The 18,978-nt window shown below is 37.7% G+C and overlaps 1 protein-coding gene across 13 annotated transcripts in view; it reads left to right on the top strand.

Moving 5' to 3' along the window:
• Positions 1–18,978, top strand: part of BAZ2B (bromodomain adjacent to zinc finger domain, 2B) — a 203,641-nt gene that overhangs the window by 134,265 nt on the left and 50,398 nt on the right. For all 13 annotated transcript variants that reach the window (XR_826954.1, XR_826955.1, XM_010858994.1 and 10 more), the window contains one exon: positions 18,280–18,420. Coding sequence is in view for 11 of the 13 variants with exons in the window: in XM_010858994.1 (XP_010857296.1) it covers positions 18,280–18,420 (141 nt within the window). In the remaining 2 variants the exon portion in view is untranslated. The remainder of the gene's footprint in view (positions 1–18,279; positions 18,421–18,978) is intronic.

Consider the following 18,978-nt stretch of genomic DNA (forward strand, 5'->3'; position numbering starts at 1 on the left):
ACTTTCACAGCATCATCTTTCAGGATTTGAAATAGCTCAGCTGGAATTCCATCACCTCCACTAGCTTTGTTCATAGTCATGCTTCCTAAGGCTGACTTGACTTCACATGCCAGGATGTCTGGCTCTAGGTGAATGATCACACCATTGTGATTATCTGGTTCGTGAAGATCTTTTTTGTACAGTTCTTCTGTGTATTCTTGCCACCTCTTCTTAATATCTTCTGCTTCTGTTAAGGTCCATACCATTTCTGTCCTTTATTGAGCCCATCTTTGCATGAAATGTTCCCTTGGTATCTCTAACTTTCTTGAAGAGATCTCTAGTCATTCACATTCTGGTGTTTTCCTCTATTACTTTGCATTGATCGCTGAGGAAGGCTTTCTTATCTCTCCTTTCTATTCTTTGGAACTCTGTATTCAAATGGGTATATCATTCCTTTTCTCCTTTGCTTTTCTCTTCTCTTCTTTTCACAGCTATTTGTAAGGATCCCCAGACAGCCATTTTGCTTTTTTGCATTTCTTTTCCATGGGGATGGTCTTGATCCCTGTCTCCTGTACAATATCACTAACCTCCGTCTATAGTTCATCAGGGACTCTATCTGTCACATCTAGTCTCGTAAATCTATTTCTCACTTCCACTGTATAATCATAAGGGATTTGATTTAGGTCATACCTGAATGGTCTAGTGGTTTTCCCTACTTTCTTCAATTCAAGTCTGAGTTTGGCAATAAGGAGTTCATGATCTGAGCCACAGTCAGCTCCCGGTCTTGTTTTTGCTGACTGTATAGAGCTTCTCCATCTTTGGCTGCAAAGAATATAATCAATCTGATTTTGGTGTTGACCATCTCGTGATCCATATGTAGAGTCTTCTCTTGTGTTGTTGGAAGAGAGTGTTTGCTATGACGAGTGCGTTCTCTTGGCAAAACTCTATTAGCCTTTGCCCTGCTTTATTCCGTATTCCAAGGCCAAATTTGCCTATTACCCCAGGTGTTTCTTGACTTCCTACTTTTGTATTCCAGTCCCCTGTAATGAAAAAGGACATCTTTTTTGGGTATTAGTTATAAAAGGTCTTGTAGGTCTTCATAGAACCATTCAGCTTCAGCTTCTTCAGCATTACTGGTTGGGGCATAGACTTGGATTACAGTGATATTGAATGGTTTGCCTTGGAGACGAACAGAGATCGTTCTGTTGTTTTTGAGATTGCATCCAAGTACTGCATTTTGGACTCTTTTGTTGACCATGATGGCTACTCCATTTCTTCTAAGGGATTCCTGCCCACTGTAGTAGATATAATGGTCATCTGAGTTAAATTCACCCATTCCAGTCTATTTTAGTTCGCTGATTCCTAGAATGTCGACATTCACTCTTGCCATCCCCTGTTTGACCACTTGGAATTTGCCTTGATTCATGGACTTAAGGTTCCAGGTTCCTATGCAATATTGCTCTTTACAGCATCGGACCTTGCTTCTATCACCAGTCACATCCACAACTGGGTATTTCTGGAGTTATTTCTCTACTGATCTCCAGTAGCATATTGGGCACTTACTGACCTGGGGAGTTCCTCTTTCAGTATCCTATCATTTTGCCTTTTCATACTGTTCATGGGATTCTCAAGGCAAGAATACTGAAGAGGTTTTCCATTCCCTTCTCCAGTGGACCACATTCTGTCAGGCCTCTCCACCATGACCCGCCGTCTTGGGTGGCCCCACACGGCACGGCTTAGTTTCATTGAGTTAGACAGGGCTGTGGTCCGTGTGATCAGATTGACTAGTTGTCTGTGATTATGGTTTCAGTGTGTCTGCCCTCTGATGCCCTCCCATAACACCTACCGTCTTACTTGGGTTTCTCCTACCTTGGACCTGGGGTATATCTTCACGGCTGCTCCAGCAAAGCGCAGCCACTGCTCCTTACCTTGGACGAGGGGTATCTCTTCATGGCCACTCCTCCTTACCTTGAAAGTGGAGTAGCTCCTCTTGGCCCTCCTGCACCCGCGAAGCCACCGCTCTTTGGATATGGGGTGGCTCCTCTCAGCCGCTGCCCCGACCTTGGGTGAGGGGTAGCTCCTCCATGTTTCTCCCCGGTCCATCACAACTATTATGTACACAGCATTAAATTAGATGCTGCAGGAAAAGCAAAAAATGTTAAGGATACTTTTTTATCATATCAGAGAGATAAAACTTTAAGTGGTAACTAGGTGTATGTTTGTACTGATAATCGAAACTTTTACCATATCTTTTATATAAACTTACCCCTTGGTGAATATTAACAAATTACTACTAAATGTACTTATTCATCTCTTCATTATTACTTAACATTCCCAAGGTGTGACTGGTGTCATGCCAATAATGGGCCTATCTTGGCTTCATATTCTGCGTCTTATTACCTCCTAATAGCTCAGTTGCACTTTTTTTCTTTTACTAACTAAAAAGAACAAATTTTACTGTAGGTTAAAGCCTACATACATACTGTAGGTTAAAGCCTACATAAAGCCTAATACTTAGGCAGGGCCAACTCAAAATTCTGAAATGACCTAGTGTAACCTTTAATTCTAAACTTTAATACTTTTAGAATTTAATTATTAAGTTGTACAGAAAAAAGATGTTATAGGTAATCTTTAAAAAATTGATGATAAAAAACTAATTGTTTTCACCTTGTTAATCAGAAATCTCTTATAACATCTGAATTTATTCCAAGAAACTCCTCATAGTCATCAAAATGAAAAGGTAACACAAGCACCATTTTCATGGTTCTTTTTGTACACTACACTGATCTTACTTTTTGATTTACTATTAATATATTTTTTACTAAAAATACCTCAAATTTATATTAGTCCCCAAACTTAGAAACGTAATTTCTATAGTTTTTCCTTTAACCTATAATTAATAAGAATATACAGACATACAAATTACCTTATTTGTTTTTCTTACATTAATTTTAATATATTATCATAGTTCATAAATATTTTTATAACATAATAAAGAATAATTTTTAGCCTTGTGAAGATTTATATGCTAATGTAACACAAGTCTTATGAAATATATGTGCTTTAATTATTACTAATCATTCAAACTCAAGTTGGTTTCAGCAGTGTGACAAAGTAGCTCAAAATCTACTGTTTTCATTTATAAAAACTTCAAACTATGTCAATCACAAATTTATGAACACTTTACTCATATTATCTGAATAATCACCAGAGCAATCTTAAGAGTCTTTTGTATATCTCCCCAAGAATCAATAAACACAAAAGGTTGTTAAACGTGCATCTATTACAGAATAACTATGTCAGCACTTTAGGCAACAAAGCCATAAAACAGAAGAGAGTAGTTCAAGTTTCAGAAGTCATCTAATAATTTGTATGCAGAAATAATGTATAACCCCTCAAGTCATGAGAATATTTTTATAATCCTATATTTATACTAATCATTACTTAGTGAAAAATAAAGTATAATTGCCCATTTACATACTTTGGTTTAAACAAACCCATTTTTCTATTGAAGATGTGTGTACTTATACGACATACTTCTGTATTGTACTTTATATAATCTACTTAATTTCAATTTTAAAATTCAGTTACCTTTATTTTTTTTTCCAGCAGAACAAGATTTATTTCTCTTTTAACCAAATTCTTATAGAACCATGTAAGACAGTTCATACAGAGATCATGATTTAGGAAGGTCTTCCTCAGTCTGAATCTTTAGGTCAGCAGAGACAAAAGTATAGGCTCTCAAGACCATATCACTCTGTCATAGGCAATAGGATCTGTCCTGTTAGATTTGATTATACTTTTTCTTTTTTTCAGGTCCATCTTTTTTTTTTTTTTTTTAATTATTTTGCTGTATCAGATGTTAGTTGAAACATGAGGGATCTTCCTTGTGTCATGTGGAATTTCCCTTGTGGCACTCAGTCTCTCTAGTTGTGTTGCATAGGCTCAGTAGCTGTGGCACACAGGCTTATTTGCTCCCTGGCATGTGGGATTTTAGTTCCTGGACCAGGGATCGAACCCACATCCTCTGCAATGCAAGGCAGATTCTTTACCACTGGACCACCAGGGAAGTCCCCTCAGGTACATCTTAAATTTCAAAAATCTAGAGACTATTATCCTTCAGCATTGATTTTTGTCTCTTTCCACACAGTCAAAAGCTTTGGCATAGTCAATAAAGCAGAAATAGATGTTTTTCTGAAACTCTGTTGCTTTTTCAATGATCCAGTGGATGTTGGCAATTTGATCTCTGGTTCCTCTGCCTTCTCTAACGCGAGCTTGAACGTATGGAAGTTCACAGTTCAAGTATTGCTGAAGCCTGGCTTGGAGAATTTTGACATTACTTTACTAGTGTGTGAGATGAGTGCAATTGTGCGGTAGTTTGAGCATTATTTGGCATTGCCTTTGTTTGTGATTAGAAGCCTTTGACTATGTGGATGACAATAAACTGTGGAAAATTCTGAAGGAGATGGGAATATTAGACCACCTGAACTGCCTCTTGATAAACCTGTATGTAGGTCAGGAAGCAACAGTTAGAACTGGACATGGAACAACAGACTGGTTCCAAATAGGAAAAGGAGTACGTCAAGGCTGTATATTGTCACCCTGCTTATTTAACTTATATGCGGAGTACATCATGAGAAATTCTGGCCTGGAGGAAGCACAAGCTGGAAGCAAGTTTGCTGGGAGAAATATCAATAACCTCCGATATGCAGATGACACCACCCTTATGGCAGAAAGTGAAGAAGAACTATAAAGCATCTTGATGAAAGTGAAAGAGGAGAGTGAAAAAGTTGGCTTAAAGCTCAACATTCAGAAAACTAAGATCATGGCATCCAGACCCATCACTTCATGGCAAATAGATGGGGAAACAGTGGAAACAGTGGCTAACTTTATTTTTGGGGGCTCCAGAATTACTGCAGATGGTGATTGCAGCCATGAAATTAAAATATGCTTACTCCTTTGAAGGAAAGTTATGACCAATCTAGACAGCATATTAAAAAGCAGAGACGTTACTTTGTCAACAAAGGTCCTTCTAGTCAAGGCTATGGTTTTTCCAGTCATCATGTATGGATGTGAGAGTGGAATATAAAGAAAGCTGAGCACTGAAGAACTGATGCTTTTGAACTGTATTATTGGAGAAGACTCTTGAGAGTCCCTTGGACTGCAAGGAGATCCAACCAGTCCATCATAAAGGAGATCAGTCCTGGGTGTTCATTGGAAAGACAATGTTGAGGCTGAAACTCCTATACTTTGGCCACCTGATGTGAAGAGCTGACTCATTTGAAAAGACCCTGATGCTGTGCAAGATTGAGGGCAGGAGGAAAAGGGGACGACAGAGGATGAGATGGTTGGATGGCATCACCAACTCAATAGACATGAGTTTGGGTAGACTAAGGCTGTTGGTGAGGGACAGAGAGGCCTGGTATGCTGCAGTTCATATGGTCCCAAAGAGTCGGACATGACTGAGCGACTGAACTGAACTGAACTGATTCATCTTGTGCCTTGGGAATACCAAGAAAAGAACTAAAAACTGTGATAACATTTCTTGTAGGAGATCATAATACAACAGCCTCCTGGTTACTTTGGAATATTACCTAGAAGTCAAAAAACAAAGTTTCTTTCAATGTACCCATTTCTTAGGTTTGCCTAAAAATCTGTGATTTATTTTTTTTTTATTTTTTTTATTTTAATTGGAGGCTAATTACTTTACAATATTGTGGTTTTTTACATACATTCACATGAATCAGCCATGGTGTACATGTGTTCCCCATCCTGACCCTACCTCCCACCTCCCTCCCCATCCCATCTCTCAGGGTCATCCTGGACTGGTGATCTATTTCACATATGATAATATACATGTTTCAGTGCTATTCTCTCACATCATCCCACCCTCATCTTCTCCCACATAGTCCAACAGTCTGTTCTTTACCTCTGTGTCTCTTTTGCTGTCTTGCATATAGGGTCATCGTTACCATCTTTCTAAATTCCATATATATGCCTTAATATACTGTATTGTTGTCTTTCTTTCTGACTTACTTCAGTCTGTATAATAGGCTCCAGTTTCATCCACCTCATTAGAACTGATTCAAATGCATTCTTTTTAATAGATGAGTAATATTCCATTGTGTATATGTACCACAGGTTTCTTATCCATTTGTCTGCCAATGGACATCTAGGTTGCTTCCGTGTCCTGGCTATTATAAACAGTGCTGCGATGAACATTTGGGTACACATGTCTCTTTCAGTTCTGATTTTCTCAGTGTGTCTGCCCAGGAGTGGATTGCTGGGTCATATGGCAGTTCTAGTTCCAGCTTTTTAAGGAATCTCCACACTGTTCTCCATAGTGGCTGTACTAGTTTCCATTCCCACCAACAGTGTAAGAGGGGTCCTTTTTCTCCACACCCTCTCCAGCATTTATTGTTTGTAGACTTTAGGATAGTAGCCATTCTGACTGGCATGAGATGGTACCTTTTTGTGGTTTTGATTTGCATTTCTCTGATAATGAGTGATGTTGAGCATCTTTTCATGTGTTTGTTAGCCATTTGTATGTATTCTCTGGAGAAATGTCTGTTTAGTTCTTTGGCCCATTTTTTTATTGGATTGCTTATTTTTCTGGAATTGAGCTGCAGGAGCTGCTTGTATATTTTTGAGATTAATTTTTTGTCAGTTTCATTTGCTATTATTTTCTCCCATTCTGAAGGCTGTCTTTTCACCTTGCTTATAGTTTCCTTCACAAAAGCTTTTAAGTTTAATTAGGTCCCATTTGTTTATTTTTGCTTTTATTTCCATTACTCTGGGAGGTGGGTCATAGAGGATCCTGCCATAATTTATGTCAGAGAGTGTTTTGCCTATGTTTTCCTCTAGGAGTTTTATGGTTTCTGGCCTTACATTTAGATCTTTAATCCATTTTGAGTTTATTTTTGTGTATGGTGTTAGAAAGTGTTCCAGTTTCATTCGTTTACAAGTGGTTGACCAGTTTTCCCAGCACCACTTGTTAAAGACATTGTCTTTTCTCCATTGTATATTCTTGCTTCCTTTGTCAAAGATAAGGTGTCAATAGGTGCGTGGACTTATCTCTGGGCTTTCTATTTTGTTCCATTGATTTGTGTTTCTGTGTTTGTACCAGTACCATACTGTCTTGATGACTGTAGCTTTGTAGTATAGCCTGAAGTCAGGCAAGTTGATTCCTCCAGTTCCATTCTTCTTTGTCAAGATTGCTTTGGCTATTTGAGTTTTTTTGTAATTCCAAACAAATTGTGAAATTATTTGTTCTAATTCTCTGAAAAATACCATTGATAGGGATTGTATTGAATCTATAGACTGCTTTGGGTAGTATACTCATTTTCACTATATTGATTCTTCCAATCCATGAACATGGTATATTTGTCTATCTATTTGTGTCCTCTTTGATTTCTTTCACTAGTGTTTTATAGTTTTCTCTATATAGGTCTTTTGTTTCTTTAGGTAGATATATTCTTAAGTATTTTATTCTTTTCATTGCAATGGTGAATGGAATTATTTCCTTAATTTCTCTTTCTGTTTTCTCAGTGTATAGGAATGCAAGGGATTTCTGTATGTTGATTTTATATCCTGCAACCTTACTATATTCATTGATTAGCTCTAGTAATTTTCTGGTGGAGTCTTTAGGGTTTTCTATGTAGAGGATCATGTCATCTGCAAACAGTGAGAGTTTTACTTCTTCTTTTCCAGTCTGGATTCCTTTTATCTCTTTTTATGCTCTGATTGCTGTGGCCAAAACTTCCAAAACTATATTGAATAGTAGTGGTGAGAGTCGGCACCCTTGTCGTGTTCCTGACTTTAGGGGAATTGCTTTAAATTTTTCACCATTGAGGATAATGTTTGCTGTGGATTTGTCATATATAGCTTTTATTATGTTGATGTATGTTTCTTCTATTCCTGCTTTCTGGAGCTTTTTTGTCATAAGTGGGTGTTGAATTTTGTCAAAGGCTTTCTCTGCATCTATTGAGATAATCATATGGTTTTTATCTTTTAATTTGTTAATATGGTGTATCACATTGATTGATTTGTGAATATTGAAGAATCCTTGCATCCCTGGGATAAAGCCACTTGGTCAAGATGTATGATTTTTTTAATATGTTGTTGGATTCTGTTTGCTAGAATTTTGTTAAGGATGTTTGCATCTATGTTCATCAGTAATATTAGCCTGCAGTTTTTTTTGTGTGTGTGGCATCTTTGTTCAGTTTTGGTGTTAGGGTGATGGTGACCTCATAGAATGGTTTTCAAAGTTTACCTTCCTCTGAAATTTTCTGGAAGAGTTTGAGTAGGATTGGTGTTAGCTATTCTCTAAATTTTTGGTAGAATTCAGCTGTGAAGCCATCTGGTCCTGGGCTTTTGTTTGTTGGAAGATTTCTGATTATGATTTCAATTTCTGTGCTTGTGATGGATCTGTTAAGATTTTCTATTTCTTCTTGGTTCAGTTTTGGAAAGTTATACTTTTCTAAGAATTTGTGCATTTCTTCCAGGTTGCCCATTTTATTGGCATATAGTTGCTGATAGTAGTCTCTTATGATCCTTTGTATTTCTGTGTTGTCTGTTGTGATTTCTCCATTTTCATTTCTAATTTTGATTTGACTCTTCTCCCTTTGTTTCTTGATGAGTTTGGCTAATGGTTTGTCTATTTTATTTATCTTCTTGAAAAACCAGGTTTTAGCTTTGTTAATTTTTGCTATGGTCTCTTTTGTTTCTTTTGCATTTATTTCTGCCCTAATTTTTGTGATTTCTTTCTTTCTACTAACCCTGGGGTTCCTCATATCTTCCTTTTCTAGTTGCTTTAGGTGTAGAGTTAGGTGATTTATTTGATTTCTCTCCTGTTTCTTGAGGTAGGCTTGTATTACTATGAACCTTCCCCTTAGCATGGCTTTTACTGAATCCCATAGGTTTGGGGTTGTTGTGTTTTCATTTTCATTTGTTTCTATTCATATTTTGATTTCTTCTATGACTTGTTGGTTATTCAGAAGTGTGTTGTTCAGCCTCCATATGTTCGTATTTTTCATAGTTTTTTTTTTTTTTTTCCTGTAGTTGACATCTAATCTTACCACATTGTGATCAGAAAAGATGCTTGAGATGATTTCAGGTTTTTTGAATTTACCAAGGCTAGATTTATGGCCCAGGATGTGCTCTATCCTGGAGAAGGTTCTGTATGTACTTAAGAAAACGGAGAAATTTATTGTTTTAGGGTGAAATGTCCTATAGATATCAATTAGGTCTAACTGGTCCATTGTATCATTTAAAGTTTGTGCTATTAATTTTCTGTTTAGTTGATCTATCCATAGGTGTGAGTGGGGTATTAAAGTCTCCCACTATTATTGTGTTACTGTTAATTCCCCCTTTCATATTTGTTAGCATTTGCCTTATGCATTGCTGTGCTCTTATGTTGGGTGTATATATATTTATATATATCTTCTTCTTGGATTGATCCTTTGATCATTATGTAGTGTCCTGCTTTGTCTCTTTTCACGGCCTTTATTTCAAAGTCTATTTTATCTGATATGAGAATTGCTACTCCTGCTTTCTTTTGGTCTCCATTTGCATGACATATCTTTTTCCAGCCCTTCACTTTCAGTCTGTATGTGTATCTAGCTTTGAGGTGGCTCTCTGTAGACAGCATATGGATCTTGTTTTTGTATCCATTCAGCCAGTCTTTATCTTTTGGCTGGGGCATTCAACGTATTTACATTTAAGGTAATTATTGATAAGTATGATCCCGTTGCCATTTACTTTGTTGTTTTGGGTTTGAGTTTATAAACCTTTTCTGTGTTTCCCGCCTAGAGAAAATCCTTTAGCATTTGTTGGAGAGCTGGTTTGGTGGTGCTGAATTCTCTGAGCCTTTGCTTGTCTGTAAAGCTGTTGATTTCTCCTTCATATTTGAATGAGATCCTTGCTGGGTACAGTAATCTGGGTTGTAGGTTTTTCTCTTTCATCACTTCACGTATGTCCTGCTGTACCCTTCTGGCTTCAAGAGTTTCTATTGAAAGATCAGCTGTTATCCTTATGGGGATCCCCGTGTGGGTTTAACTGTTGTTTTTCCCTTACTGCTTTTATTATTTGTTCTTTGTGTTTGAGCCAGTGCTAACTACAAGGTTTTAATCTGTTGGACCTGTCACTTCCAGAGCAGTTCCGTCTTCTTTATTTATTTTGGCTTCCTCTGTTTGCAAGTCTCTTCAGTATCTAACTTCTGCCCTGATGCAAGGGGTCAAAGGTGGTCATTTATTTAGGCTCACTTGTTCAGTTATGCTGCGGAGAGGGAGGAACACTGCAAACAAATATCACTGGCGTGTATGGGGAGTGCTCGTAGTGTCTGGGTCACACTGGGTTTGCCCCCACTCACAGAGTGTGTGCTTTCCCGGTCTACACTGCTCAGGCTCCAGGTTGCTCTGCCGGGGAACTGTCTAAGGTGGGCCCTGGGTTGCGTGCACTTCCCATATCTATGCCATTCAGGTTCTCGGGTACAGACTCAGCTGGGCCTGTGTTTTGTGCGCACTTTTTGTGCCCTTCCCAGGTCAGAGCAGCTCAGGCGACCAGGAGCTTAGCGAGCGCACACTCCCCAGGTGCGGTGCATCTTAGCACCTCCCGGGTCCCAGCCGCTTGGTTTCCTGGGTGTGCAGCGGCATCTCAGGTGTGCTGTGTGTCTCTTCTGGGGAGCTGATCTGTGGCTGTGGCCCTCCTGACAGATGTCAACCGTTCAGGATACCAAGAAGACTTGGTTAGCGACTGAGAGCCTGCTCGCAGTTTGGTAGGGGATGCCCTCTCTGGGGCCGAGTTTGCCCCTTTCCTTCCAGCTCTGACTGGCGCCCACCTGCCTCCCTGCCTCCCGTGGGGGTGGGCCGATCCGCAGCTGGCTAGCTCTCCTCTGGTATTAGCTCAGTCCTTTGTTCTGTGAGAGGGTGGGCAGTGCCTTAGGTTAGAGCTTTTAGTGGGAAAGTTCTCTCTCTCTCTCTTTCCTCTTTGTGTTTTTTTCCTCCTCTCTGGCTATCCCATGGTTTGCGTTGCTATCTCACGTTAGCTCCCTCAGATTGTCCTCAGGGCATTCAAGCCAGGTCCTGACCCTAAGCAATGCATCCTGTGCCTTCCTGTTCAGCCCCCGCTTGCTGGTGGTGGATGCAAGCATCTGGGCTACTTCTCCGCTGGGAGCTGTAGATAGACCCATAATCTGTGGGTTTTATTTATTTATTTTTTCCTCTCAGTTAATGTCGCCCTCTGAGATTCCAAAACTCCCCGCAGACCTGCCGGTGAGAGGGTCTCCTGGTGTTTGGAATCTTCTCTTTTAAGACTCCCTCCCCGGGACAGGTCTCCGTCCCTAACTCTTTTGTCTCTCTTTTTATCTTTTATATCTTGTCCTACCTCCTTTCGAAGACAATGGGCTGCCTTTCTCGGTGCCTGGTGTCCTCCACCAGCATTCAGAAGTTGTTTTGTGGAATTTGCTCAGCGTTCAGATGATCTTTCAATGAATTTGTAGGGGAGAAAGTGGTCTCCCCATCCTATTCCTCTGCCATCTTAGGACCGCCCCCCTCAGTTAACCTTTAAAAACATGTAAAATGATTTCATCTTAACCTTTAAAAACATGTAAAATGATTTCATTTTAACTACTCAGAAAAATTTTAAATATCATACACATTTAAAAGATACATGCACAATTTTGGAAAGAATTATTTTCAGTGTAATTTAGATGTATTAAAATCTCTATCTGACAAGAATTATTAGCAATTTTTATTTTAATTTAGAAGACATTTGTATAATAATAACTGGCTTTCCTCATAGCTCCTTTGGTAAAGAATCCACCTTCAATGCAGGAGACCCCGGTTCGATTCCTGGGTCTGGAAGAGCCGCTGGAGAAAGGATAGGCTACCCACTCCAGTATTCTTGGGCTTCCCTTGTGGCTCAGCTGCGAAAGAATCCGCCTACAATGTAGGGGATCTGGGTTCGATTCCTGGGTTGGCAAGATCCCCTGGAGAAGGGAAAGGCTACTCACGCCAGTATTCTGGCCTGGAGAATTCCATGAACTATACAATCCATGGGGTCACAAAGAGTTGGATGCCACTTGCACTTTCACTTTTCACTCTAAAAATATTTAATACTTAATCTAAAATGAGGGCTTCCCTGGTAGCTCAGTGGTGAAAGAATCTACCTGTAATGCAGGAGAGATGGGGTGATCCCTCAGTCACGAAGATCCCTGGAGAAGGAAATGGCAACCCACTCCAGTATCTTGCCTGGAAAACCCTGTGGACAGAGGAGCCTGGTGGGCTACAATGGATGGGGTCACAGAGCAGTCAGACATGACTTATCAACTAAACAATAACAATCTAAAGTGCAGACTTTTGTATAATACTTTGGTGGATTTTATGAAAATGTGATAACTGGAAATTTTCTTTTTAAATAATGTTTTATAACTGTAAAATACAATGATATGTAATACAAATAAGGTATAATTTTATTAAAATTTGAAATATAAGGATTTATTTTATCATGGATTCATAATTTTTCATTTCTTTAAACTTAAATTTTTTATATTTTAAAGGTAAAAATAGGCCCTTAAAAATTATCCCAATTTTTCTACTCATACTCAATATATGATATAAAATAGCACCAGTTTTATTCTTTATATCTGTCTTCTGTAAATGGCTTGTGTTATTAATCTTATTTACACTTTTATTCCTCTTGTACCCTGAGGTAAATCTGTGTCTCTTAAATAATATTTATATCTTTGAAATTTAAATACAAGTTGCTGTCAAAAGAAATGTATTCTCCTAATTATGCCCAGAGCAAATACCTAAGAGACCCAGTAGAATCGTAAAATACAAAAAACATAGGCATCTTTGCAGCATGGCCTCTTAAAAATGGCCTGTTTTGCAATCTAATAAGTTGTAAAACTTTATAATAGCAGATCCTCCTACCACACTCGTTGTTTAGTTTTTAAACTTCTGTTATTTTAAAATAAAATACATTTATTTCATACCTTTGTTATTTTGCTTTGGATTTCTGGAAGTACTTTCATTTATGCTTTTAGAGTCCCTAAAATAATCTTTTTATGTGAGTAAAAAACTGCTTTTTAAATTGTCACCTTATGTATCTTAGACTCTTTAGTATAATCTAAATTTAATGCATTTACTATTGAAAGGTGTTTCAATTTTGAGATGAAATTTAACTGACTTCTTAACTAAGATATTAGTAATATTTTAATACAGAAAATTTCTCTTCTGTATTATAATTAAGATGATAAGATGTTTTATTTTAAATTAGATATATTCCAAGGATCTGTATTTATTTCATAAATCTCCACATCTAGAAAACTGAGCGAGGACAGGAATAGCTGAGAATGAAAGTCAAAAAAATGGGAAGGAGATATTCTAATTTGCTTGTAATTATTTATAGTCAATCTAAAATATAGTCAGGAGCTATATATCATAGTCACTTGTAGACAATTAAGTTATTGCCTTGAAATTTAAATAATGTGGCATTTGTAGATTTATTCATTCAGCAAGTTAATCAATGTTTAAATAATTTTTATATGCTAAAGCACATTGTATATGTCATTAGAGACATATGATAACTATTATAGTTGGAAATAAAAATAATATTTAGACCAGTAGGAAAGGAAAATTGAACTGATACAGGCTTGAGTGTCAAAGACAAAGAATATCATTAAAAACTCTCCTGAATGTTTTTGGAAAATTATACTGCTTAGAATCAGTAGGTCCATAAAGAAGTGAATAAGTTTGTTCTTCTGACCTCTAGAAGCTCACACTACAGTGGAAGAGATCAACTTTAAACAAATAGTTGTCACTCAGTGCAATGAATGCTATAGTAAGTTATATGGAAGCTCAAAAACAGGGAAATATTAAAACTCCTAAACTAGTTGTGGGAAAAATAAAAACATGGGCTTTAGTTGTGTGTAAGGGAAGAAGGGCTATGCATCACAGACAGAGGAGCTGACAGGTACATAGGTACAATGTATTAAGTAAAACAGACCTCTGGGTTCTAGGGGGAGGAGGGTGAGAAGAGAGGGTTAGTGGATTTTAACTTTGTGTATATACCATCTAGTCAAGGCTATGGTTTTTCCTGTGGTCATGTATGGATGTGAGAGTTGGACTGTGAAGAAGGCTGAGCGCCAAAGAATTGATGCTTTTGAACCGTGGTGTTGGAGAAGACTCTTGAGAGTCCCTTGGACTGCAAGGAGATCCAACCAGTCCATTCTGAAGGAGATCAGCCCTGGGATTTCTTTGGAAGGACTGATGGCTAAAGCTGAAACTCCAGTCCTTTGGCTACCTCATGCGAAGAGTTGACTCTTTGGAAAAGACTCTGATGCTGGGAGGGATTGGGGGCAGGAGGAGAAGGGGATGACAGGATGAGATGGCTGGATGGCATCACTGACTCAATGGAAGTGAGTCTGAGTGAATTCCGGGAGTTGGTGATGGACAGGGAGGCCTGGCGTGCTGCGATTCATGGGGTCGCAAAGAGTAAGACACGATTGAGCGACTGAACTGAACTGAACTGATATACCTCTCTCTGGAGAAGGAAATGGCAACCCACTCCAGTATTCTTGCCTGTAGAATCCCATGGACAGAGGAGCCTGGCAGGTTACAGTCCATGGGGTCACAAGAGTCGGACGACTTAGTGACTAAACCACCACCACCACCACCATATACCTCTCTTGACTGTTGCTTCTCTTCCTCTTCTTCCCTTTCTCCTTCACCTCTCCTCTTCCTTCTTCACCTTCTTATTCCTCCTCCTCATGATCATATCATTGTCATCCAAGCAATGCCTCAAACTGCTTACACATCTCTTCAACACAGGTGTATCACACAGTGAGCCTAGAGTGTGGGAAATACACTGAGAATCATAAGATGTGAGACCAGAACTTCTGTGAGGCTGAATTGTGACTGTCTTTATTTTAAATATTAGTTGATCGTTGAGGGGATCCTAGAAGCTCTGGTTCCTTGACAGTCATTTTGTAGCAGAACTGCAGGATTTGTATCAGTCCTATACAATCTAATAAAAGTCATTAAATAAATTGGTGAACAAATTAATTCAATTTAGAGATTCCATGTTTCCTTAAAGTATTCCATTGAGGGAGTGGATGCTTGTCTTTAAGTAATAAAGGTCCTGTAAATTTCTAAGATTTCTTGCAAATCTCCATTTTTATCCTAAAATGTAGATGTCATTTTTACATGCCACATTATGAATTGCTTTTTTAATTCGAAAAATACTGCATATCACTAGGTAAAAATGATGTTCAGGAATACCTTTATTCTAATTCATTGTCTACATATCGCTGAAGGGTGTTCACACCCTCAGATTACCACTGCTGTGAAGTTGGTGTAGTGAAAAGAGCATTAGTGTCACACAGTTCCTTTCTTTCTTTTTGAAAAGAAATTACAACCATTTTCAACAGTTCTTAGTGAATAGTAGAGAAGTCTCAATTATTTATGATTACTATTAAAACATCATTAAGAATTCTGGGTTAGTCCTATATAATAGAAAAATTTACACCAGCTACTATGAAGTTTATGAGACATTTAATATATTTTCCCTATTAGTGATTATAATTCATTATTCTGGTAAGTGACCATGAAGTTGTCTTCTCTTCTTCAGAAAAGTACTTAGAGCAACATCTCATGCATTTAAAAATTGGAAATCTAATTCTAGAAAACAAAATTGTTCTACTGATGATAATTTGACTTGAAAATCTGTATTGTGTTGTGGGATTGTTACACATTGCTGCTGCTACTACTGCTAAGTCGCTTCAGTCGTGTCCGACTCTGTGCGACCCCACAGATGGCAACCCATCAGGCTCCCCTGTCCCTGGGTCTCTCCAGGCAAGAACACTGGAGTGGGTTGCCATTTCCTTCTCCAAAGCATGAAAGTGAAAAGTGAAAGGGAAGTCACTCAGTCGTGTCTGACTCTTCACAAGCCCATGGACTGCAGCCTACCAGGCTCCTCTGTCCATGGGATTTTCTAGGCAAGAGTACTGGAGTGGGGTGCCATCACCTTCTCTGTGTTACACATTAATTGTGTATATTTTAAAGCTTTTTTATCATTTCCTTCCCAAATGTCTACATGAATCAGTAATTCAGAAATTTAGAAGTAGTAAAAAAAAGAGCAGTAATCTGAGCATATCTTATAAAAAAGTTCTCATGAAAAAAAAAAAGTCCTCATGACCTGACCTCCATGTGTCACAGTTCCCAGCAACTATTTACCATGCAACCTACAGTCCAGTCATGTTCTCTCAACTCTTGGCTGGGAGTATACTTCTCCACTCCTCTGTTTCCCCCTTGGCATGCCCTGCTACAGCAGTCAGGGTGCTGTCTTACCAGTGGTAATTGAAAATGGAGATGGTTAAGTTATGGGCAAAAATGCTAACATACTACAGGAAGCAATAATGCTAGGTTAAAATTATAGGTAAGAGCTATAATTAGGTATGAGAAATTGGTAATAGGAAGAAGGTGGTGTTTTTTAATTAGAATTTGACATGCAAGATGAGATCAATGACCTCTCTGGTTGGAGTCACAAATATAAGGAGGTGAGGAAACAATATATTTTTATCAGGAATAGCAAGTAGATTGACTAAATTTACATAGAATATAAAAGTGGGAGATAAGTTTGGAAAAGAAGAGAGTCCAGATTCAAAAGTAAGTAAACTTTATTTTGGTAAAAATAAAACTGAAAGATGTATAACAAGTTAGAATTGTCATTATTATTATTCTCTAATAAGTAAGAATATTGATTGGGCTGAGGACAATAAGATACAGCCTTACACCTGTCAAAATGCAATTTATCAAAAAGATAAGTAATGGCTCTTGGCAAGGATGTGGAGAAAAGGAAATCCTTGTTGACTTTTGGTGAGAATATAAACTCATGCAGCCACTGTAGATAACAATATGCAGGTTTCTCGAAAAATTAAAAATAAAACCACCATATGATTCAGCAAATCCACTTCTGGGTATTTATCCAAAGAAAATGAAAACACGAATTCAGAAAGATACATGCACCCCATGTTCACTGCAGAATTATTTATGATAGCCAAGACATGGCAGCAGCACAAGTGTTCATCAGTAAATGAATGGATGAAAAATATGTGGTATATATGTGAATGGAATATTATTTGACCATAAAAGGAATGAAGTATTACCGTTTGTTACAGTGTGGGTGGACCTAGAGTGTATTAAGTGAAATAAGTCTGCAAAGACAAACGCCACATGATTTCACTTGTATGTAGAACCTAAAAAGCAAAACAAGCAAACATAAAACAGAAACAAACTCATAGATACAGAAAACAGGCTAGCATTTCAAAGAGGGGAGGGGTGGTTGTGGGAAATGGTTGAAATAAGTCCAGTTATAAAATAAGTCATGAGGATATAATGTACAGCATAAGGAGCAGTCAGTAATATTGTAATAACTTTGGAGACACAGTAATCAGATTTGTTTATGGTGATTATTTCATAATGTGTAAAAATATTAGGTCACTGTATTGTACACCTAAAACTAACATAGTATTGTAAGTCAGTTATACTTCAATTTAAAAAGAGAATTGTATTTGAGATATTACAATAAAATAATGACACCAGTATTATGGAAAATCACTTCTTTGAAAGGAATGTCATCCTCTACATGAAGGGAAACAAGATTATTTCCATATTGTTGCTGTTACCCAAAATATTTTTAATGCTTTTGGAATTGCATTCAGAACCTATTTGATATTCTTTTAAGTGCTGTTTAGAGTGGTTAATAATATTTTTATTTCATCATAGATGCACATGTTTGGACTAGCTAATTCACTTTTGAATTATTTTTTATGCAAATTCAAACGTGTTTTATTTTCATGCTGTAAATCTTATTTCCTGGAGCTACACAAAAATTTTCGCTAATCCTAGTTAACTTTTTAAAATAAATATTTACTTGCACATGTTCATTTTATATACCTGCTTGTATTAATATTTTATTCTCATAATCTGGAAAAAGATTGAATAAATTTTGAATAATGAAATAATCAGGGTTGAAACTAATACTGATATTTTGTGTTAGTATGTACATATATATATATACACATACAGTCATAAGGTTATTTTCAAACTCAAAGGGTGAAAAAATATGGAAAAGCAAAATGTCAATATTTCTTTGTAATTTCAAGTCTATTCCTAATCATTCCAAGAGAAATTTTGTTCATGGAAATAACACTTTGATTACCTTTTAAATTTTAACTGGAAGTTTTTTAAACATACACAGTGATTAAAGAGAATATGTGGACATGGTTTTCTTTTTAAGGAAAAAGAACGATTGAAGCAAGAAAAACGTGATGAGAAAAGATTAAATAAAGAACGTAAACTAGAGCAACGAAGATTAGAATTAGAAATGGCAAAGGAACTAAAGAAGCCTAATGAAGACATGTGCTTAGCAGACCAAAAGGTAATGTATCATGTAAACCATTACATTAATAAATTTGAATTTTTCTGTGCTCTCATCTGATTCCTTTGTCAGAGCTGCCATTATGAAAGCATTGTATTTTTAGCTGCTGCTGCTGCTAAGTTGCTTCAGTCATGTCCGACTCTGTGCGACCCCATAGACGGCAGCCCACCAGGCTCCCCCCTTCCTGGGATTCTCCAGGCAAGAACACAGGAGTGGGTTGCCATTTCCTTCTCCAGTGCCTGAAAGTGAAAAGTGAAAGGGAAGTCGCTCAGTCGTGTCTGACTCTTAGCGACCCCATGGACTACAGCCTACCAGGCTCCTCTGCCCATGGGATTTTCCAGACAAGAGTACTGGAGTGGGGTGCTAGAGCAGTGAATTTCCAAGTCTAGGTCATCTGTCTCTCCTGGATGGCTACAAGTAAACCTCTCTAGAGCTCTGTGCTGATAATGGCAGTTCTTAATATATAAATGGAGCACCACGATCCTTTTTAATATAAGTAATATACTGCAGAAATCTATAAAAATGAATTATAGAAATAGGATTTCTGTGTTTCATTTG

This window comes from Bison bison, unplaced genomic scaffold (genome assembly GCF_000754665.1).
Source record: "Bison bison bison isolate TAMUID 2011002044 unplaced genomic scaffold, Bison_UMD1.0 scf7180017864452, whole genome shotgun sequence".
Taxonomy (NCBI): Eukaryota; Metazoa; Chordata; class Mammalia; order Artiodactyla; family Bovidae; genus Bison; species Bison bison.